This window comes from Micropterus salmoides, unplaced genomic scaffold (assembly GCF_014851395.1).
Source record: "Micropterus salmoides isolate LMB-PRFRI ecotype aquatic unplaced genomic scaffold, ASM1485139v1 Ms_hic_scaffold_7, whole genome shotgun sequence".
Lineage (NCBI taxonomy): Eukaryota > Metazoa > Chordata > Actinopteri > Centrarchiformes > Centrarchidae > Micropterus > Micropterus salmoides.
The window spans coordinates 30,664,715-30,688,750 of record NW_024044459.1 but is presented as its reverse complement, the minus strand read 5'-3'; the positions used below and the strand labels follow the sequence as shown (position 1 = coordinate 30,688,750).

The window sequence follows — 24,036 nt, the reverse complement described above, 5'->3', positions numbered from 1 at the left end:
TCCTGCAAATGAATATTCATAATTTTGTGAACACTTTTAGTGCTAGTATTGCTCGATCACTCGGTATCTGTGGCCCATTTGCTTCTATTGATGTGTTTGGTAGAAGCTCAGTGCAAGTAAGCATAACTCTTATATAATGTAACAATTAATTTGTGTTCTGTTTAGGGCTCTGCATTGAAACATATACATGTTTTTTTTTCATGTGTTTCCACAGCTCCACAGATAATGTATTCACTGCTCGAATCCGGAGTGTCCCCAGCATAGGGAATAAATACATGTTATTGCTGTTTGCTAGAATAAAGAATGAAGTAGGAATCTCTCCATTTGACATTCCTGCTGTTATCTCTCCTCTTGCAGAAATGTTATCAGGAGGTTACATAATAGAAAACAAATGAATCCATGGCCCACTGCATATCGGTGCACCTCAGCATAACAATACCTGAAGGAATGACTGAGCACAGACAACCTTAACATTCCTCAAAGGAGTCTGCCTTTGGTCTGATGAGGCAATGAGTTTCTTCAAGGTGTGGCATGTTGTCATGACATCACGGCCAGGACCTGACGCTACCTGCTGTCTACGTGCCTCAGCCAGGATAATGACTGATGACAGCATCATTCGAGCCTAGTCATACTTTTTCATCACACTAAACAATCATGTAAACATTTCCTTCACAGAAGAAATTTTGTCCAGACCTTTTCCTGTTGTGACCAGTGCATTTGTGTTGGATAGATGGAATCTTATTTGCCAAATTGGACCGAAGTCTCTAATCTTTAATTTGACATAGTAACACCGTGTACATCCATAGTGAAATATGGTGAGCACAGGGTTTGAATTGTGAAAAAGGAAGGAGGGGCTAAAGCTGTATTTTCATTAAAGTGGCATCATGGGTGGATTTATCTCTAAGCAAGGTGTGTTAAACAGATGGTCAAGCTGTGATCCAAATGTTCCAAATGAGTCTCTTGATCTAAAAAAGAAAAGAAAAGCCTCATAGAAGAGCATGACCATAAGATTATATTCCACATTTACTTCTTTCAGAGGTAAATGGACACAGTACTTTAGCAAATATATAAAAACTGAAACATCTGATGTTTTGTCTTCATCACAACAAATCTGCATAAACATATGCTAAATTTCTGATAGTCCTCTGTGGAGTTCACCTGGATGTAGGTGTCTTATTTATTCCCTTGACCCTAACAATTGAGGAAAGTGTGGGGTCTCCGGGAAAACAAACAGAAACAGTGAAGTGAGTAAAGTGTGTATGAACTGTGTGTCTCTCTGTGTGTGAGAGAGCATCCAGTTACAATCTCTATCTTACACACAGGAAACCTGAGGACTGTTTCAGGCATCTTTTTATCTGCAGGCTCTGTGGGGTTTAAGCCAGTACCTGGTGAAACTCCATATCTGCAGGTTTAATATTTAAAGACTGTTGAGAGTTTGGTTCCCCTAAGAGATCCTGCATAGCAGCACACAGACACTAACTTCACTGAATCAAACTGAAGGGATCTGATCTGCTCCCAGACCAGGTACTGCTTTTATCACCAAGCCTTTTTCATTATTTTTTTCAGTTTGTCATGTTTTCTACTCTCTTGAAAGTTAATGTGTTTTCTGATTAATTCATGTGAATATTTTGGATTGTATACATCAGTTTCATGCTAGTGTAGCTCATTTTGCTATTCATAAATTTCAATTTTGGTCAATTCAAATCACTTTATTTAGTAAAAATGACTGGCATTGTGCCAATTCCTGCTGAGTGAGGTGTAAGATTTGTTCCTATATCACTGTGAAATTGAAAAAGAAATAGCCACAAACTTTGGGATTTTCAGTTTTTCCTGTTGAGAAGCTTGTAGCTCATAGTAGCTCAGAGAGGCTGACAAACGGATTACATCCCTGAGTGAACCTGCTGCGTCAGCTTTTTGACATCTGCTAATAGTTGAGGGTTGAACAAGAGTTTATAATGAGGATTAAAATATTTTGGGATTGTGAGTTGCATTTGAATTCAGACTTTTCATCTTTATAGGATCTTTGTGGTTTTAAAATGACTTAAATTTACCCTTTTCTCTGCAGAGCTTGGACTGAACCAGTTGCATCTGCTCACCTGTAAAAACCAAACACAAGCCAACACCCAGTTATATATAAAATGTATGTGAATTCTTCTGGAGCTGAACATGGATCTTATTCTCTGACCTTCCTGGGAAAGAAAGTAGGGAGACACCACTCTGTGGCCCCTGCAGGCAAGCAACGTGAGTGTAAAATACATCAACCGCTAATAAGCACCTGTACAGTTGCTGTGGGTTATGTTCATCTGCACAGTGATTATGGCATCCTCCTGAAGCTGTTCTGAGTGATAAGTGTGTTAAAGGCAGACTGGGGGAGTTAGACGAGGTATGAATATTTCAACTGCTTCACTGCCTCCATTGTGAATACGTGGGCAGTCAGCTTATCAAAACAAAAATGGCACCTTGTTCGTGCCGGGGTCTGGCTGGAGATCTGGATGGACCACTAGAACCAGACCTGCAAGCCCACATAGACCAGCTTATCTTTACTGTCAGTAGAGCAACACAGCTCGTGTCACAAGCTGCTGCAGAAATGGATGCCAAAACATTTTGTGTGTTATGTGCGCGTGTGTGTGTGTGTGTGTGTGCATGCGTGTGTGTGTGTGTGGTTTAACATATGTGCATGTGTATCCACATGGCCTGCATAAGAGATGTAAAGCTCCACCATCTTGTGTCCAGATGTTTTCATTACCTGAAAGCTATCTGCTATCCTGCTGCAGCTTCTGTTTTAGCATTTCGTCTTAACTGTACTCCATGCATCTTTATGTTTGGAATCCGAGAGTAAACCCTGTCCTTCATTTCCTTGTATGTCTGTACGGTGGATCTGAATTTGCTTGTCCCATGATGCACCATGTAAAATCTTTCTTAGGCGCATGGGAGACAACTAACAGGTCTACCTGCCCTGAGGACCCCACGGGGTCCTTCAGACCTGGACAGGTCCCAGTGGCAGCGCAGGTGCTGGAGGATTTACCAGGCAGCGTACCAGAGCTGACGGAAGAGAGGCCAATAATTCACAACACACAGTTTGACCAGTACAATGAAAGCACAGCAGGTAAGACCAGTAGACCCCCCACACATGCACATGCAATCACGGAAGTGTTTTACTTTACACATTTCTTGCACAAGATATGTAATAAAACAATTCTTAGAATTCGATCCATCAAAACTTGCATGTGATGCCCTAACCAAATGGAAACCAAACACTCTTACACTGATAATAGTTTAAAGTCTGCTTTGTTTTGAGTCATCTGACTTTGTGTTCTCACTCAGTAGATAAACCGAGGGTTTTTCTCTGTTTTTTCTGACATAATTTCTGTTTCTCTACAAAAAGGTGTGTCTGGGAGGAAAGTAACCGCATGACGACACACCCACATTCCTGTATGAGGAAACAAAGAGGGGAGAGGGTGGGAAGGGAATGAACGAGATAGAGAGTGATGAAATATTCCACACTGATGGATTAACTTGAAAATGAAAATAAATAGGAACTAACTGCCTAATTAATTAGCACATTAATACAATTATTGAAATAATCAACATTTTGAGTGTAATATCCATAAATGTAAAGAGACAATAAACTGCATGCTAAGCACTCATCCTAAATATGTAAAACGTGTTCTAAATCTAATCAATAAAATGTAAATGGTTCCACTGAGATTTATGTGTTTCATTTTATTTTAAGACTGCATCCACAGTAATGAAATGATAATTGTACATAAACAAGTACACCACACAGATAATTATTTTGATTGGAAAAACTGGCAAAGGGTTGAATGACAATATTTTGACTTTATTGTATGATTGTTTCATTTGGTATATCCAGTTTTGAGAGTGAGCGGTTAAAATCAGGATTTGAGCACAGTAAAACCCAATAAATGAGTTTGCCGTCCATCAGTACAGTATTATGATTGTGTAATTGCAGTTCTGTTACTGTAAATGACTGAAACAGTTTTTCTCAGAGGAGTTTTTTAAACTGAAGATGAATCATGAAAGATGAACATAACTAAATAATTGGGCGATAGAAGAATATGTATTACAAGACTTGTTGCTGCACTTACTCTTCTCCTCTTTCCCATACCTGTTACTCCACTCCCCGAGCTGTTTCCAAATGTTCCCCAACATTTGTTCCGTTGTTCAAGCTGTCATTCATCACAAAACTCTGTGGATGAAGAGGTGGGCTGCTTTCAGACGCTGGATCGGTGCGGATCGCAGAAAGAACCCTGGACAAGAGGTCAACCAAGGTGCTGTACAGTGATGAAGAAACATGTGGAGGAGGAGGGGTGATAGTGTGTGTGTGTGTGTGCGTGTGTGTCTGAATTGAACGGTGGATTACAGCATGTTATATATGCAGGCTCATCAGAATCTCAGCTGTCAGGTAGCAGCGATGCAGATCAGGCGTCAGAAGCTGAGAGGTCACAAGATGTCAAGATCTATATCCCCTACGAGTCAGCTGAACTCTGCATCACTCAGGTAAAATAATGAGCATCATCATAGGAAAGCAGCACAAAACACGTACTGCTGTCTCCCACAGCAAAGCGTTTATATTTATAACAGACATGAATATTGAAAGAAACATGTCTGACTTCAAACTCATTTCATATAAAACAGTGATGTTTTTTAAGCATGTGACTTAAAGCTGTGTCCAGTTGTTCAGTGAGAGCGTCTGCAGACACACAATGAAGACACTGTCAGACTCTGTGTTGTGTTCTTCCTCATCCTCACATGGCTGCCCTGATGCTGCTAGTGTGACCCTGGAATGCATTTGATCAGTATAAGCTCCTAGGATGCTGTTTTGTGTTTGTGAGTTTTATGTGTTTGTGTGTTGTACACGGCCCACAACAGATAGCCGAGGACATGGAAGCAATGAAGAGACGGCACCTGGAAATGGTGCAGGAGCTGGAGGCGAACTTTCAGATCACAGCACGAGAGAACCAGGTGAGGAGGCATGTATGCATGTCTGTGTATGAGAGAGAGACCTAACACATAACAGTGATGCAGATCTCATTGTATGGTCAGGAGTGGACTGTGCAGAGAATCAGATCTCATTACCAGAACAAGTTGAACACTCTGAGGAGAATCCTGGACCTCTACCAGGAGACGGTGGAGAAGAAGAACGCTGACTGGCAGAGGACAGTCGCGGTCAGTGATGTTCATCATTTCCTGCGGCTCTCATGAGTTTGTTCTCACTGGTGGTAAAGTTCAACAACACAGTGAAACTCTTCAAACATTGGGATTCACTCATCAGTCATTGTTGGTGCACACTACAGACCACAGTTGAAACACTAAAACACTTGTATTTACGGTGCTGTTTCCTGCAGGTCTTAACTGCACAGAACGAGCAGCTGCTGGAGGAGCAGAGAGCTGAGAAGAGGAGGAGTAAAGAGGAGGCGTGCAGTGGCAAAGAGAAAAGGTTGGATAGGAATCTGGCAGGCCCATAAACACTTACGCTGTCCTCTGAACTGGAACACCCCCTTGTGGCCACATTTCAGCATAACAGGAATGTTTTTTACGTCATTATGTAATGATTGGTTCAGCTTTTGTTTCTTTTAGAGCAAAATGCTGGAACTGTTCTCCAACAGGTTGGATGTCCTGCACAGCCACCAGGCCTCCAGTGAGTGTGCATTCATTCATTGATGTCTGCCTGCAAAATTACTGACCCTTGCATGTCACACCTTTGTTAATGCCCTGTGACACTGAACAGCAATACAGGAGCTGCAAATGGCCAGACAGGAAGTAGGGAAAGTCCAAGAAATGTTAATGGTATCATCCCGGGAGCATCAGGATGCCACTGAGGAAAGTGAAAGTTCAGAGAACAAAGGGCTTTCAGCACAACAACAGACTATGGTGGGTTGAAATTAGTTTCTACGGCAGCCTGCTGCTCATTTAAGTACATGATCTAAGATTATAAACACATCAACAAAGCAATCAACACCTGAGGTTAATATTGCCTATTACCAAGACAGAGACAGACAGCAATCTGATATTAAACATACTATTAAACATGTTTGAATTACATATTTGGGCAGTATCAGAAATTTCAGAGTTTTCTCAAACATCAGCAGATAGAAATAAAGTTATCTTCATGCTTCATGGGTACATGACAAAATTGATTTGGGTGTACTGACCTTTAAGGTGGTTTCATGCGCAGGGCTGCAATGAGTCAGATCAGCCACTGGAGGGGGCTAAGGCCTGCCTGGAGGAGCTGAAAGAGTGCCTGTACCAGAGGGAGAGAGAGATTACTGAGCTGCTGGAGGCAGAGAGGAGCCCTGTCCCCCCTGTCCCTCTGCCTCCCTGCAGCGTTCTGCTTCCCACTGTCATACACAAGGTGCTGTTCAACTATTAAACTATGTATCTACTTATTTTAAATATGGCATTCTCTGCTTTGCTGGTGGCAGGAGATACTTCACTCTGTTTTCTTAGACATCACCCTGCTTTTATGACTTTGTTCTATAGATAGCACATGACTGCTTTGTTTTGTTTTCTAGGCTCATGCTATTTGCATTGCAGTGGCTGAGACCAGAGCTCCTTTGAACCAGATGATTGAGGAGAACCGGGTCGCTCTGGTCGAAGCCAGAGACAAACTGCACCGCCTACAGAGGGCCATAGACAGTAATGACAAAGAGGACAAGACCACTGACCAAGAGGGGTTAGAGATCATGGAAACAGCCTGGACATATAAACAATGGAATAGCCAAAGCCAGTCTCAATGCCTTTATTCAAGACTTTTATTCAACTGCTATTCTACTTTTCAGGTTAGATGAATATGAGTCACGTTTGTCTGTACTACAAGGAACAGTGAGGAGGTATGAGGTATCTCAACTGGCTTTGGACTGCATCAAAACTGGAGAAAGCCCTGTCATAAATGGTAAATAAATTTCTTAAATCTCCTATATTCACATCACCTGCATTCATACAGCTACTGTAATACTTGCATCTTAAAAACTTTCATTTACATCAGTCTGGCAACAACTGTGTGTCTGTGCTATGTTTAGTGTACGGTGGTGCATCACTTATATAAGTGGTTTTAATTCCTGTTTTTCTCAGACTGCGATGCAGTCTCAGAACTGGAAGACATCTTGGGACGAGGGACAATCCAAACCACAGAGGGAGTGAAGAGTGTTGGTCAGCAGCTTCTCTTGCTGCAGGATCAGGTTGGTCAAAATCTCAGGTCAGGTCAGGCCTCAGGGGTAAAATAGAGATGGTAACCTCCCAGCTGCCCCTCTATATTATATATTGAATTTGATGAATCTCAGGTAAAACGGTATCGTTACAATGGTAGACTGAGGGTGTGACTTAAATTACATGGGCTGATGAAGCATCACACATATTATTTCTGTAACTGTTATATAATGGTTTGGGTGCGTTCAGTTGTCATATTTATTAGTGTGTGTGAATCGACACCTGGTATAATTTGTAGGTTTTTAAGTTTCCTGATACATAGAGTAAAATGTTTTAGATTATTAAGGGATTGTAGTAAGCTATCTAGTTCAAGTAGCTAAAAAAAAACATCTATTATTCAGTGTCATATTTGTGTTATCATGCTCTTTTCTCAAGTTAAAGCAGGTTAAAGAAGAGAAAAAGAAAACAATTGAGAACTACACTTTAGAACGGACAATGAGGAAGAAGTACTACAATATGGTGGAAGACATGAAAGGTAAACATTAGCCAGCATTAAATGTTTTTGTATGAAATGAAACACCACAAATTGAGGCCTTCACAGTTTAACACTTTTTTTTTTGAGGTTACTAAGGTTTCACACCTTGAAATTTTCACAGGTAAAATCAGAGTGTTTTGTCGGATTCGACCAGTGAGCCGAACCGAGGTTATGCAGGGTGGAGCCATCGTTGTGGAGAAAATAGATGATTTCTCTGTCACTGTGGAAACCCCTCGTGGGCAGAGGGAGTTTCAGTTCGACAAGGTGTTCAACGCTGAAGCCTCTCAGGAAGACCTGTTTCATGACACCAACAGGTTGGATTATGCTTCTTAATCAATATACAAATACAGTATATTCACAAATGTACCATAAGACACATGTAATGTGTTTAATCCACCACAGATTTACAAAGTAGTTTCTGATTTTAGTAGTTGATAGTACAAATTTGTGCCAATTCAGAAGTAGAAGCACATAGTTCTATAATAAGTACAGTCCAGCTGGATATATATCCCCCACAGGCTGATCCAGTCGGCTATTGATGGATACAACGTCTGCATCTTTGCATATGGCCAGACGGGCTCAGGGAAGACCTTCACCATGGTGGGGGACAAGGAACAGAAGAACCCTGGGATCATGCCGAGATCTTTTAATGCTATATTTGATATGATTCAGGAGAACAGCAATAAATTCGACTTCAAGGTAACATACACTATATTACTAATGCAATTATTATTTTTAAATTATTTGGGAGATGGCAAAGATCTTAGATTTAACTTTCTTGTCTCCCTCAACTTCCTCCATCTCTGTCCCTGTCCTTCTCCTCCTTCCTGAGCTTTTTCATCCTCTTGCCTCAGGTTTCAGCCTATATGCTGGAGCTGTACAATGACAAGCTGCAGGACCTCTTTGTGAGCCTGGCTGGTGAGGCCCATGGACAGCCCCAGTCCCATGGCCAGGCCAGGCGGGTGGAGATCAAGAGGAACAGAAAGGGGGTTGTGTTCGCCCAAGGAGCAGAGACAAAGGAGGCTTCCAGTGCCCAGGAGCTATACGCTCTGTTCCAGCAGGCCTGCACCAACCGACACATCTCTGCCACCAGTGAGTTCTCTATACCGTGCCATGCCGCCCAGTTCAAACAGGGCCCTGCTAAATGGTTTGGATTAATCATGTTAGTTACAGTCAGTGTGAGGGGGTGGCAGCTCAGTACATCATTATTGGACTGGGCAGTGCGTGGCACTACAGCCAATCTGTAAGAAGAGGAGCAACATTGTTTTATAGACGCACACAGGTCATCAGAGTCCTTACAGAATTTTCCAAATATTTTAAAGATACTGAGACCATTTTACATGCCTTTATTTCTGTACGTTTGGACTATTGAAACAGTCTCTTTACCTGCCTGAATCAAAAATCTATTGATCGTCTCGGTCTGTTCAGAACTCAGCTGCCAGGCTTTTAACTAGAACCAAGAAATGTGATCATATCACTCCTGATTATATTTGTTCCAGAGACCCGGCTGAAATTGAGAGGAGACAGAGCCTTTGCAATTAGGGATCTGTGGCTCTGGAGCAATCTACGAGGAAATTCTTTTAAATCCCTTGTTAAAACATACTTTTATCGAAGAGCATTCCCTGATTTTACATGATTTTATTTGAAGTATTATTTTGAAATGATTTTTATTGGGGTTTTTTATTGTTGTTATGTTTTAACTGCTTCATGTTAAGCACTTTGTAAGGTTTGTTTTAAAAGTGCTCTATAAATAAAGATTATTATTATTATTTAGTAGTATGGAGCTAGATCTACTAGCTGGAACTACAAAATAATTTTAATCAACTACAAATACAGCCTTTGGACTGTAGATACTGACAAATATATAAAAAGCAGACACACTTAGATTATTTCAAGGACTATGGATGGCACAAAATAATAAAGAACAGTAGTGGCATCACATTTTATATTTATGTTTTTATTGTGTTTTTTTTCCCACCTTAATCACAAACATTCGAAAAACAGTTTTGACAATCATTTATGTCATTTATCAAGAAAAATATGCCAAATATTTGAAAATCACATCTTGCACTCAGGGAAATTGTGATCCGCATTTTACACCAAACAACCGATCAATTACTCTAAATGATCATCTGAAGATTAATTAGTAATGAAAATATGTATTAGTTTCAGCTCTAATCTTGACTACAAGTGACTAGCTGAACATCAAGAAGCCACGGCGTATGACAATCCGTTCCAGGCCTTTTTTGTGGATCATGTGTCCCCAGAGATGAATGTGGAGAGTTCCCGCTCACATCTCATCGTTGGCATCATGGTGGAAAGCAGGAATCTGACCAACGGAAGTGTGAGCTCTGGGAAGCTGAGCCTTGTGGACCTGGCAGGCAGTGAGAGAGCAGCAAAGGCTGGTGCCAAGGACGACCAGCTAAAGGTTTGCTCAAATGTTATATTGTCATTAGTCCATCAAGTGATTGAAAGGATGATTGAAAGAATTAGATATTTCTCATGCTCTCTTTAAAGCCCCCCCGTTCATCCTCTACTTCCGTATGCAGGAGGCTAACTCCATTAACAAGTCTCTGAGTGCCCTGGGTGATGTGATCTCAGCCCTGTCTGCGGAACTGCCCCACGTACCATACAGGAATAGCAAGCTGACACAGGTGATGATAAAAAGCATTGTACTTTGAATTTTGAGAGAGAGAGAGAGAGAGAGCAATAAACAAAAAGCTGCTTGTGATTTTTTATGTGTGGTCATGAACTGCAATGTAGGTCAGCCAAATGTGACCGGTGCATTTCAGGTGATGCAAGACTCCCTGGGTGGAAATGCCAAAACCCTCATGATCGTCAACATCTCTCCTTCCGAATACAACCTTGATGAGACGCTCACATCTCTCATGTAAGAAACAAAGAGAGAGATTCATCATTTCATTTTTAGTTGAATGCTAGTAAACTCCCAAATAACACAGAACTCCCTAAACTTAAACTTTAAATTATTAAATTGTTTATATTATTTTATTTTGCTGATTTTATCACATGCATTCTGTATTTTGTGGCTTATTTTATTTAACTTCAATGCATTTTGTAAAGTGTAAAGGTTTTTTTTGGTGATTTTGCACTTTAAATAAAACTTGATTGATTGATTGATTGATTGATTGATTGATTGATTGATTGAACTCCCTAAACCTTCCAGTTATGCAACAAGAGTGAAGGCCATAACCAACCATGCTCAGAGAAATGTGGACAGCAAAGAGATTGCCCAGCTCAAAGAGGTGTGTGTCACTGTAATTTTCTACGGCTAGTAGTGATGCCAAAACGTGATATGTAGAATAAAACAAAAAGAATTAGTTTAAACAGACACGCTAACTTTAATCCTGTTTTCTTTTTCAGGTGATCATGAAGCTAAGGTCAGGACAGACAGTGGAAGAGGAGGATGTTTGAATGGTACTGTATTGACTGAATTGAATTGTGTACAATGGTGGAGTAAAGTGTTGAACTGGGATTGTTTAGACTATTTCTTGTGGCCTATCTTGTGTGCATTGTTTAAGCTGTACATGCATATGAATTAGCATATATTTTAAATAATTTAAATATTTAATTTAGCCACAATGCTGATTAAGCCTTTCACCGCCGGATAAATCTCTCTGTATGTGCATGATATCAGAGTTTTTAAATCCTGCATATGTGCCGACATTCCCATGATGGCAACCAGCCATAAGCACGTGTCGACAGTGTAATTACTGTAATTACCTTTCTTAAGTATCAAAAGTAAAAGCACTAGTAAAATGCTCCATGTCACTGTTTTACGATTGAATATGATATTTCTGGATGAATATTACTACTGCATTTAGGTGTATGTTGCATTTTACTGCTGTAGATCTTTAAGCTAATTTTAACTGCTTTATATACTGTTGGGTAGTTTAATCTACAACAATGCATCATATTCTCTACAATCATCATATGTTTTTAGCATCATTGTCCTGTGAGGACCACATACTGTATCTCTAAAACAAATCTACTTTTCATGAGCTCAGACAGGCCTGTTTTCAGCTTTGTGACAATGCAGTTTCCACCTGATCCAGCAGGGTTTAAATAGTTTATTTAGCTTAAGAAGCAGAATAATCTCAACCCATAAAGGAATTTAATACTTAAGTTTATCCAAAAAATTCACATTCATAATCTTATGAGATACATGGTTTTTACTTGACAGAAGGGTTATGAAAAGTATAATCTAAAAATAGTAACTAAAGCTGTCAGACAAATGTAGTGGAGTAAAAAGTATTTGTCTCAGAGATGTGGTGGAGTAGAAGTATAAAGTAGCATAAAATGGAAATACTCACATAAAGTGCAAGTACCTAGAATTTGTACTTAATTACAGTACAATGGGAATAGGTGGCATCACTATGGGGCACAGTTGCACAGTAGCATTCAAAGGACTGTGTGCAGCTTGTTAATGGGTGCTGCCTGCCAGTGTCTATAGAATAAGGCCACCACAATACAGAGCCCCACGTGTAACTGAAGAGGCAAATAGGAGTCAATTGGTCTTTCATTTTTCACTCCTTTTGTATGTGGGAGAAGGCAATGAGCCCATTAGTGCTTGCGGAACCATGACGTGTTGCTGTACTGTTACGGGGTCATATCCCATAGCTGAGAAAGGGCACTCTCCAACACACGAAGGTCCTAACCTGTTGTTGTAGGTTTTGTTTTGCAAAAATTAGAGCGTTATGACGTTTGACGAAGTTAAAAGCAACTTTAACAAGGGAAAGTGTCTTTAAAAGTACCAGAATGAGAAGAAGAAAATAACAAATTTTTGTCATTTAGAATTTTCAGATTCAAATGAAGTAGGCCTCCAAGATTTTCTTCCCCTTTAAATGTTTGGTGCCGTCTCATACAGGTTACGAGATTGATTCTAGTGTTTATTAACAGTGGTGAAAGAAGTATTCAGATAATTTACTAAAAGTAGCAATGCCACAGTGTAAAAATTCTTTGTTACAAGTTAAAGAAAGGCATTGAAAATGTTACTTTAGTGAAAGTACTAGCATCAAAATATACTTAAAGTACCACTAATAAAAGTACCCATTGTGCAGAATGGTCCACTTCAGAATAATATTATATTATATTACTGGATTATAATCAGTGATGCATTAATGTGTTCATTACTTAATTACTGTACTTAAGTACAGTATTTTGAGTAAATGTAATTCTACCACTGTTTATTGGCTTGGTTTGTGTCTCACTCTAGGCCTTGGCTCACACTTAAACTGCGGAGTTGAGACTTCAAACTGAAATTGTTTGAGCGAGGGTGGCATGTCAGCGCTGATGGGGATAGCAGTTTCTATAAGTAGACTGTCTTTTGTCTGCAATTGGGTCCAATCTTAATTGTTCAGCATTATTAATCTACACTGCGGGCCCCACAAGTGCTTCTCTTTGTTACGCCACATTAGAGCCATGATTCCTAGCTTTGCGTGCTGTGCTTTATTGACTGGTTTGGATCAGAGGCCACTAAGCAAATGTTCCCTGTGATTTGTTATTCTTTGAGGCCATAGTTTAAATCATACTGTGAGCTCAGTGGACTGGAACAAAGTGAGAATCAAAACCACACAGAGCACACAGAGAGGGAACAGGGTTGATGAGGGGGCTGTGGTCTCATCCTCTGGGTGTGTTTTGTTTATTAGTCAACTCAAAACAATTCACCACTGTAGATGATTTGTATACATGACCACACACAGGCAAACTAAGAATGATGCCTTTAATACAGAACCTGGCTGTCATGACACATTGTCGGTAGTTTTAGATGTCATTGAGGACAATCTGATTGTTATAATACTTTTACAAGACATTTTTAAATGACACATTTGGCTTGAACATATTGCAAGTGCAACACAGAAGTTAAGCATTTTCCTTTTTATTGTTATTCACCGTACTAAGATATTGTTAGAAGTTGACATTCATTCATTACTTGATAGTACTATAATATTTTAGTCATTTTATTATTATTTTCCTTATCACAAAAATCCAAATGAAAGGAAAAACTATGAATAACTGACAGCATCCAATCACATATGTATAGCACACAATAAATGCCAGGGATTTCAAAGTTATTTCCAAGAAATGTGTGTAACACAACTGTGTACAGCTGTGCTAGCGTTACTATGAGGCTGCGCTTTGAGCTAAATACTAATGTCAGCATGCTAAAATGTTCACATTGACAATGCCAACAGGCTAATGTTAAGCGGATATAGCGTAAATCTTCAATTATTTGGCCTGGGTTTTTATTTGCTTCAGTCACTGAACTCACCCTGACTATATTTGGGACAGGCGTCTATACAAGTCTAAAAATTAAGCAATTGGAAAACATATCAATTAGCAATCATTCATTTGATCTAGCCCCAATAGACAGTCCATCAGGGCCAACCTCAAGAACACACAGGTGCAAGGTGTAAAACTAACCGAATGATTATATTGTGGAGAATATAACCGGTGTGTGATGTGCAGCATGTCTATATAGACAAAGGTTTAAACATATATATATATATATATATACACCTGTGTTTATTTGTCAAAAGTTGTGGTCACACCAGGCTTGTAAAAGGGACAGGAGTCTAATTGCGACTTGGCTTTTAATTGAAGTTTTGACGTAATGTTTATACCATGTTCTTCATCTTAGCTTAGCATTTTAGCATGCTAACATTTTCTGATTAGCAGTAAACAAAAAATACAGTTAAATGGCCAAGAAATTTTGAGTTTTTTCAGTCTGGACAAAAGACTTGGACCGACCTACACCCCACATTTCCGTGGCATGGCTAAAAATTTATCCATTCTACTAAAGTAAATTATTATTTACTTTATATAATATTACTTTAACCAATGCAGGAACTAATGATCCGGTATTCTCTGCAGAGGCGTAAACACAGAAATAATTACTGCTTTTACTCACAGATCGTTTCATTTATCAAATTCAGACATCAAAAATGTTTAAAGAACCCCTTCAGGTAGGTTTTAAAATGACATCTACACCTTTTTCATCACTGAAAAATCCAGAATATTCAAAAAGTGTTCATTTCAAAATAACTGCTGGACCCAAGAAGTCTCCTGCTTTCTTGTAAAGTCCATTCTCAAAATTGTATAAGTTGCATATTGGACCAAGATTTGTTCCAAAATAGTTGTGATTTCACAAATCCTGCTTGTTTGTACAGTTCAGAGACACTTCTAGTGTCTGCACATTCATCATTCTGCACAGTGAAGCTTAAACATCAAACTGAAGTGACAAATATTAGTTATTCTTATATTAGTGACTCTTATATTTTTCCTGGGTGTCAGTGAAATGCTATGGACACAAGGTTGACAGTTTGAATCCCTGTGACAGACTTCACCTCCTGTTTTAACAACTCACTGGCCAACACTTGAAGGCTATGTCTGTAAAATGCAGTTTAGAGGTAGAACACTTCTAACTATTCAATAGAATACATAGAGGTTTAAAAGAGATAATGCTGTCATGAAGATAATTTTCAAACGTTCCATTTAAGGATGAAGTTCTCTTTTTGTTCTTAAGACATACTGCTGTGCTTCTTTACATTTAGCTTATAAAATTAGAAATGCCTGATTTCACACTTCACTTTACGTCCCTCAAAGATGTCTGGGACTGTATCTAATCTGAGTTTCACAGTACTGATGTGTGAGGAAGCGGATGTTCGAAAAGACTGGGAACTTGCATGTCTTAATATATATTTTTCCTCACAGAGGCACTGGGGAGTGTTTGCCTCGAAGCTACAATAAAAGAGGAGGAGGAGCTAGGGAAGGGGGACAAGGACAGGAAGAAGGCATGTACATGAGGGGGGTGAGAAGATGAAAGGAATCTAACTGATGGGGAGGAGATAGAAGAAAAGTTGAAGCGAGGAAAGGGAAGAGGGCCGTCGAGAGTGAGGATGAACCCTGCATGAACACAGTTTGAGGCCTGAAGCGCTGATCACCCTCTCTCTCCCTCCCTGTCCCAGTGTTTAACTGTAACTAATAACTTAAGATAAAGGCTTTTAATGAGGGGCTGTTCAAGCTTGTTTCATTTTTAATGTGTTGGGACAGGAAGGCAGAGGGACTTTACCCTTTCGAAGTACACTTGAAGCACTGTGAATGACCCTCGATTGTCATAAAAACTGTGTTCAGTACAAACATAAAGTTAGTTCATATTCATTGCTATTTCTAAAATCTAAAGAAACAAATCTTAGGAACACATACAGTATATTTCCCTTTTGTTTTCCATTTGTGTACTTGACCACATTTGCCAAAACAGAAACTCCAGTCTGTTGACAATAATGAGAGGCACTGTATCTCTGTGGCAATATTAAAGAGGTGGTATTATGCTCATTTTCAGGTTCAAAATCCTAATTAGGAGTTGTAACAGAACAGGTTTACATGGTTTTATTTTGCTTTATTTGCTTTTTTTTTCATACTGCCCATTGCTGCAGCTCTTCTTTACACCCTGTGTTGAAGGCTTCGTTTTAGTTGTGTTGGGAGTTGCACATGCACCTAGTTAAAGACTACTAGCCAATCAGAAGCAGGGAAGGGCGGGATGCGTGAAGCCCGTAAATAGCTTAGTTTCAGCTGTAGGCTACATGTTGCGGACCAGCTTGACAACATGGAGCAAGAGTTTCAGAGCAGTGAGGTATTAATCTGTATCAAATGTATCTTTCATCTATAATGTTTTAACTGAGCTCTGTCTCTACATCACAGTAACAACTTTATGTCCATTGACTGCCTGGAGGGTAGCTAGTGTTTGGAAGGAAGAGGAGGTGTGTGCTGCAGCTCAGGGTTTTTCCACCGGTGTTTTTGAGGGCGTGTCGGAGAAGCTGCTTGTCAAGCGTTATATGAGGCGCATTTAGCTTTCATCCCAGTGTCATCACAGGGATGAAAGGAAAACGGTTGGACTACAAACGAGCTGTTTTCATGCAGTTCAGAGCAGAGTTTTCTGTGGGATACGGGAACTCCCTTTGGGCTGGACTGGCTTTTTCACTTTGCAAACCTATTACATGCACAAAAAAGGTACATAACTCAATAAAGGAGTGGGAAAAAGATAAAAAGCATAATACCAGCTCTTTAAGGTTAGCCAAATATGGGGGCTAATGATAATAATAACTTGAATTTGTGTTGTGGTGCATCATTTGGGTTTTGTGATGGTCTAAAACCTCAAGGATATGGTAATCTTGTATGGACGTGGTTTCATAGTCAGACCAAAATCAGTGCTGAGATCCAGCACCTGCCCTGGAACATTTTCAATCCGCAGCCCGTGGAGCAGCGTGGTGAGAAAGACAAACATCTCCAAACGAGCAAAACCATCACCAAGACAGCGCCTCTTCCCCATGCCAAAGATGAGAACCTTCTCCGTCAGATCCTTGTTAAGGAGTCCCGAGAAACCAAGGAAGCGTTCTGGGCGAAATGTGTTCGGGTCACCCCAAAGATCACTGGGACATAGTGAAAAACAGTAAGTAAGTAAATAATAATAAAACAGAAAAACACATTCTTCTCAACTGAAAAGAAGATTGATGCAGTAGCATGTCTTGCTAGTGACTACTCACACATCATGATTGACTTGATACTGGTTAATGAAGACGCATGTATCTTTGGGAATGAAATATCCATTCAGGGTGATGTTTCTCGTGGTACTGAGGGGGAGAAAGTGAAAGTTTTCATAACAATCATAAACATGAATGGAGTGTAAACTAAACGACTGCCTTACCAGTGAGGAATAGTAAAAGGGACATATGAAGCATGACGAAACACTTCATATATGAATGCCTCCGTGAAAGGCATCTTGGGCTTATCTGCAAACCTGGGCAGTCTGGCTGTGCCAATGTGTTCATCTACAAAAGAAAAGAAAACACCAAACCCCATTAGAAATGTATGGAAAACTGGGGAGCTGTTTTAAAATTACAAACACCCCTGAGACTCAATCTGCATCTCAATTTTTTGCGCTGGAGAATGCAGCCCAAGAGAGTTATGTCATTTGACGGACCTGCAATTTGTTAATTCGTAAAGGCAAACATTTCAATGTTTTTCATGGAAATTAAGTTCCCCAAATGACTGACAAAAGGGCAAAAGTAAACTAGGTCTCCATGTTCCATACTAGCTGATAGCTTTTAGCTAAGTTACGAGGAATATGATTAACATGCCCAGGATATATTTCCAGATATCTTTCCAGACTTTATAAGTTCACTAGGATAACAGGGTCTCAGACTTTGAAGGACACGACCTCTAAACTGGGATGTAAGTTAAGTCATTTTAAGATTTTGGCTAGTAGAGCCTTTGAAGTTGCAGTCTGCAATGATATCAAATCACCCTTTAGCAAATAGTAGGTTTATGAAGTAATTGCATTATGATTACTTTTTATTCTAAACTTCATAACAACTCGAAAGTTACCTGTCAAAATGTAGCTATACATTTGAGTACACAGGTTGTATCTTTTGAGTTTGTAATATTACATGTACTTGTACTATACAACCACAATGACAAGATAAGTAACTTAAAAATGTTGCTCTCACTCATTAATAAACTTTCCAGTAAATTGTGAGTCCATTGTAAGCAGTAAAATAAAAGCTTCTCAGTCAATTAATGGTGTACAATTCATTTAAGTAAAGAATGTCAAACTATGTGTGTTCAGCGCCTTGCGTGTTACCGCTTTTGTGTCGGTCTGGAACAACTTTCAAACCTTTCTTTTTTTCTCTGGCTGTTTGAACCTCCCTCTCTCGTTCTGATTCATCCTGTCTCATCTTAGTGTCTCCCTCTCACTCTCTCTCTCTCTCTGTGAAAATGCAACGTGCCTCAGAACAGGCAGCACCAGTTCTGTCAACCCACAAAAGTAGCTCTGGCGTCAGCAAATTGGACTGATCTTTTGTGAGTTTCTCTGGTGGCTGTTGGACTCTGTCTGTCTGGAAAGGGCACTGGGGTTGCCTTTTGTTGGGTTTTTGTTATGTAGATTCTGCCTGAAGTTTTGATACAACCTAATATACGTACATCACATATGCCTGGATACAGCTGTTTCTGGCACAAATGTTAACAAATAATTTATCTATGTAATACTAATAAAAATACTGTAAGGGTGGTTTTTGTTAACTTCAACTCTGATGGTTGCTTATTTAGTCATGAATATCCAGCGTAATACAGTATCTCACAAAAGTGAGTACACCCCTAACATTTTGTAAATATGTGATTATATCTTTTCATGTGATAACACTGCAGAAATGACACTTTGCTACAAGGTAAAGTAGTGAGTGTACAGCTTGTATAACAGTGTAAATCTGCTGTCCCCTCAAAATAACACATCACATAGCCATTAATGTCTAAACCGCTGGCAACAAAAGTGAGTACACCCCTAAGTGAAAATGTCCAAATTGGACCCAATTAGCCATTTTCCCTCTTTTCCCATTTTCCCACTTTTGAGAGATACTGTATGTCATATCTCAAATGTTAAGACCTACAACAGCCACAATATTTGCTCATTAGTGAAGTGTTAATCATAATGAGCAACCTCACTACGAGTCATTCATTAAAACCGATACTGGACAGGCCCTCGCAATTTAGCCTTGCATGAATTCTTTCTCTTAAGATAGGATGCATGCAGTAACACTCTGTAAGCACTGAATTTGCCTGTTAGAGTTAGAGTTATTTTCTAGCAAAGATGTATGCATACAAATAAAAAGGATAAGTGTACATTTTGTTGTACACTTGTGTACATTTTGTTCAATATGGAAAGCAGAGACTGGTCATATTTAAACCAAAGACAACACCTATCTCCTGGTGTATTCTGTCCTGGATGTCAGGGAACTTGATCAGGTACAACAGGCTCCACTGTAAACCAGCAATGATGGTGTCAAACCCTTAAAAAATCACAAACAACACAACTGTAGTGAAAAGAGAGTCATGATCTTCATATGATCAATTTAATCTCATTATCAGCAGTATCAATGATAATATAAGTGACATTTCCAGTGTGTCTAACCTGCTCCAAAGATGTCTATGACACTGTGAATGATCTGAGAGTTGGAGAGAGTAGACGTATCCTTATTTTCTTCTCTGTCCTCGCAAAGTGCAATCAGAGCATCTGTAATGTCCCGGATATAGTTCTGCAGTCACACACATACACACATACAATATGACAGGATATTTAATAGTGATTGTGTTGTTGTCCTTCTTAAACAATTAACATCACTGAAACATCAAGCAATCTTCAGGATAACTATAGGGTGATTAATTATTATGCTGAAATAGAGGTTCAAGTTAAATAACAATAATTATGAAACAGAAAGTCATCAGTTATGGTACGACGCGTGTCTTCCAGTGAGATTCTAATTCCTAATTAGAGTGTGTGCGAACATTTTAGCCACTCTGCACAAGAACAAAGGTCCCTCCCTGGGAACTTGTTTGTTATTTTTTTGGCTTCAGTTGCACTTACAGCTACTACTGCATGAGTGCAATTTGAGATTAAATAGTGGACAGCAAATTAGTGGGACAGATTTGAAGAAATCAACAACTTAAAGACACATCCACCACTTTAGGCTGTAGTGAAAACACTCTGTTTGGATTTTGTGTTCACTGTGCAATACATGGGATAAGGTTATTCATCAAACCAGTGATCAGTTAGTCAATATCAATACATTCTTATAATATTCAGCAAATTATTGTGGTGGCTTGGTCTTGAGAGGCATGTGATCTTTTTGTCCCTTTCTTTGAAATGTCTATTTTGCATTGTATATGATTAAGAACTCTTAAATTGTGAATTAGGGGAGACCAGGGATCGTAAATAAATAATATTAAACACTAGAATCAATCTTACCATAACTCTTCAGCTAAATTATTGTTTCTCCACCATAGACCGTATATAAAAAGTTCTCCACATGGTAGCCTATGTGAAGCAGGAGGGGAGACCGAGGATGGTTGTAACACGGGTCAGTTGAAACACATCCAATTTCTCCAATCAGGAACAAGTTACAAATCAAGTTACAAATCAAGTTTAGAAGGAAACAATTTATTTTACTTAATTTATTTTTGTTATTGCATTGCCTCTTTGTAGTTAAACTCAAAAACACAATAAAAAAATGTTTATTGTGTGTCTATGTAGATATCTTTCGTGGAAATTCTTAGTGCTAATGTTTTAGCTGTAAGGTAAGCTAGTTCGTGGCTACAGGAGTCTGGGTTAGTTGTAAAAGAAAGTGTAAGAAAATGTTGAGTTGTATTTATTTGTTCATTTTTTGAACTTCAGTATGTGACACAAACACATTAATGGTTCATTGTTTTCATATTATGTTAAAATGTAAAGGCCTACACTCCAGGATCTCATATGTCTGTCACCACTGTGACAAACAAACACATACACTAATATCACACACGCACACGCACACACACACACACACACCAGTTATGTTAAAAATGAATTGAAGTGTTGAAAAAAGAGCTTACAATATGATGTTTTTCTCATGTACCTTATTTTATAATGTTACATTTCACCCCAGTGTATGTTACAGCTGACCCAGACAATGGGGGGGAATTGTAACGTTTTACTCCTTGTTTGAGACTAAACCTTGCATTTCTGTCTGTGTTGCAGACATAACAGTTACACTATTTAACTGCAGACACATGTAACTAGTTTGTTTCACATTTTGAACGTACTGACTTAAAAGATCTCTGAGATACAGACAGAAATGTCAAAAAGGTTACAACCATAACCAATCTCCCGCTACTTTACTAAAGTAGTAAAGTAGAAGACTTTAGTAAAGTAGTAAATTAAAAAGACAGCCTTCGATGTTGTGGGTCTGATTAAAATAGTTAACATAGAGAGCTCCAAAATGCTGAGATGTTGTACATCATCAAATAACATCTCAGCCTCCAAAACAGCAATCGTTGATTATACTGCAGTGTCTCACCGTGTAATTATACAACTTTTGCAATTTATTTTCATTTAAGCAAAAGTCTACAAGTGTATCTGCCAGCCTCCTTACCTTGTCAAATGTGTTGATGTGTTCCTCAATGCTCTGCTCCATGAATCCGTTCATCCTGCGGATGTGCTGGACCATCTTCCTCAGAGATGGACTTGGAAAGTAGCGGAACACAGGGAAAAAATCTGCCAGGTTCCCGGCTGCAAAGATCCTCAGGACCTCATTGTTGATGTGAACAATCGTGAGGAATTCTTTGTCATTGTAGTCATACCTTTTCCCAAAACAGAGGGCACAGACAACATTTGCCACAGAGGTTACTAGGGGCATCACTGGATCGATACCTGTCATGTCCCCTTTAGCAGCAGCCTGTTCCCGAATCATCTCCACCATCTCAGCTGCCTCAGCACAGACATGCTCCTCCAGCAGGCAGGTGGCACCAGATCCTCTGGGCTCAGCCTGGGAGAATGACCTCAGGGCATTCTTACACAGCTTCTTATGATGCATCCAGGCCGGTCCATACTTCTCACTGAAGGTCATACTGGTCCCATTGGCTATAGCAGAAAAGGTGAATAGGTCAGGTCGCCCAGCAAAAGCTTCTCCCTGACGAACCAGCGCCTGTCTGATGGTGGTGTATCCACTCAGGACGACGACAGTTAAAGAGCCCAGACGCACCTGGAAGAATGAACAAATGACTGAATGAATAAGCCAAAACTAAATCCTCAGTCCATCTAAACATTTTCAACACATACAGTATATACCTTGAAAACGTCGCCATACTGGAGCCTCAAGCGAGTTAAAGAAAGGTGAATCTGGTCCCCGATCTGGAAAAGATTGCCGACAAGAGGCCACGGCGCAGGCCCAGGAGGTGGGGAAAAATTTGTGTGGTCCAATTGGGAGTAGTGGTGGTGGCTCTTTCGGCCCCTGAGGGCCATCAGGAGGAGGGAGAGGAGACACAGAGCAACAGTGACACTAGACAGAGAGGCACAAGGATTCTCCTTGATGGGCAGAGTCTCAAACTTCAGTTTCATATTGGCAGGTAAACTGCAAATCTAGAAGCCATAAAAAGTGAAAGTTAAAACTTGTCTGTAAGATGGAAACATTACATTACTATAAATCGAGACATTGATGCTCATAATTTAGAGGATTCAAGTAAGTAGTAGGCTACTAAAAGAAAAGAGAAAGGCAAAAAAGACAGAAAGGAATATGGCAAACAATGGTGATAGAAAACTCACCACGCAGTATACTCTGTAACTTTATAAAAAACAAAGTAGAGAGCTGGACCCGGATAACAGAGAGCAGAGCGGACACCACAATACTCAGCACACGGTCTGATGAGAGTAGCTCACAGTCCGGGATGTCCCTTTCAGCAGCAGCCAGGCCCCCTGCAGCAGAGGGAGCTGCTGCCCACTCACAATAGAGAGGCGCGCATGGCGAGAAACTTGGCTCACAGTGAAGTATGAGTTTGGTCCGGCCAACCAGTGACTGCATCGGCCCATTTAACCGCAGACCGGAACCAAGGGCCCCTCCTCTCCTTGTCCCTCGCAGAGTGTTTTAAAGGGCTCATATGTCATGGAATCTGTTTCAAAATATACAGGGATAGGAAAATACCAAGATAACCAACACTGTCCATGAGCACCCTGAAAATGTACCATGACCATCCAATTCATGTACAAAACAGTGTGGTACTTGTACTTTTGTTTAACAATGTCATTTCTTTAATGAGTCACAAGGGTGCGCTCTCTGTCTGCTCAAATTGACCTAATGTCACTTAGAGTTTGGACTGAGGTCATGCTCTCAGGCTGCTGTGGTTTGTCACTGATTTGCATCACCCAAATCGTCATACATGACATCACAAACACAATGCTTCAGGAAGAGTGGACAAAATAACAGGAACACCTTACAGTGTATTGCAATACAATACAATCTCGCATACAGGTTTACAGAAGTAAAAGCTGAATCCACACCTCTCTGACATGCACCATCAACAATAAATTATTAGGAAAAGCATGTGGATTTGCCCACTATTAAAATAACTGGAAAATCATCAACTAATAGTTTTATATCTGGCCGATTTTACTGTCCTTTCATTCTAGCAGATTTCATTTTTTATCTTTTGTAATACTTATCTTTTGGCCTAATTTACCAAAGCTCTTTAAGTTCTGTCCTTTTATTCTCTCCTCACTCTTTTTTCCCACCTTCTCCCTTGTGGCTTCATCCCACATTTTTTCTTCTTTTCGTCCATTTCCTCCTCTCCAATTCTCTCACTCTACATCTTTCATTCCTTTTTATTCTCTTTTCTTTCTCACTCTCCACCGAACCGTCAATTTAGCTCAAGCTCAACTGTGGGACACCCGGTGCTGTCAGGCCGAGCGACAGCTCCTTTGACCCGGTGGCCCATGTCCTCTCCAGGCCAAGGCG

General features: G+C 39.8%; 2 protein-coding genes across 2 annotated transcripts; one reads left to right on the top strand and one right to left on the bottom strand.

Annotated features, from left to right (window-relative positions):
- The first annotated feature begins 7,665 nt into the window (after window positions 1-7,665).
- si:dkey-96l17.6 (kinesin-like protein KIN-14E) lies at window positions 7,666-10,599 on the top strand. Its single transcript, XM_038704524.1, has 7 exons — window positions 7,666-7,705; window positions 7,827-8,019; window positions 8,224-8,404; window positions 8,560-8,797; window positions 9,973-10,133; window positions 10,255-10,359; window positions 10,498-10,599. Exons 1-7 carry the CDS (start codon window positions 7,666-7,668, stop codon window positions 10,597-10,599), a joined length of 1,020 nt encoding a protein of 339 aa, XP_038560452.1.
- Window positions 10,600-16,677: 6,078 nt separating this feature from the next.
- LOC119891986 (cytochrome P450 1A1) lies at window positions 16,678-23,013 on the bottom strand. The gene is made up of 8 exons (XM_038704025.1): window positions 22,851-23,013; window positions 22,377-22,667; window positions 21,682-22,290; window positions 19,686-19,809; window positions 19,474-19,563; window positions 17,427-17,550; window positions 17,266-17,352; window positions 16,678-17,151 (listed from the first exon to the last, which is right to left on the bottom strand). Exons 2-8 carry the CDS (start codon window positions 22,644-22,646, stop codon window positions 16,869-16,871), a joined length of 1,587 nt encoding a protein of 528 aa, XP_038559953.1. The 5' UTR covers window positions 22,647-22,667; window positions 22,851-23,013; the 3' UTR covers window positions 16,678-16,868.
- Between the last annotated feature and the right edge of the window lie 1,023 nt (window positions 23,014-24,036).

Coding starts and splice junctions, on each gene's coding strand:
- si:dkey-96l17.6 (XM_038704524.1), top strand. CDS start 7,666: ATGAGGAAGAAGTACTACAATATGGTGGAAGACATGAAAG. Junction 8,020..8,223: donor CTGTTTCATGACACCAACAG/GTTGGATTATGC, acceptor TATCCCCCACAG/GCTGATCCAGTCGGCTATTG. Junction 10,134..10,254: donor CCAAGGACGACCAGCTAAAG/GTTTGCTCAAAT, acceptor TTCCGTATGCAG/GAGGCTAACTCCATTAACAA.
- LOC119891986 (XM_038704025.1), bottom strand. CDS start 22,646: ATGAAACTGAAGTTTGAGACTCTGCCCATCAAGGAGAATCCTTGTGCC. Junction 19,810..21,681: donor ACATCAACACATTTGACAAG/GTAAGGAGGCTG, acceptor GTGTGACTGCAG/AACTATATCCGGGACATTAC. Junction 19,564..19,685: donor CATAGACATCTTTGGAGCAG/GTTAGACACACT, acceptor TGATTTTTTAAG/GGTTTGACACCATCATTGCT.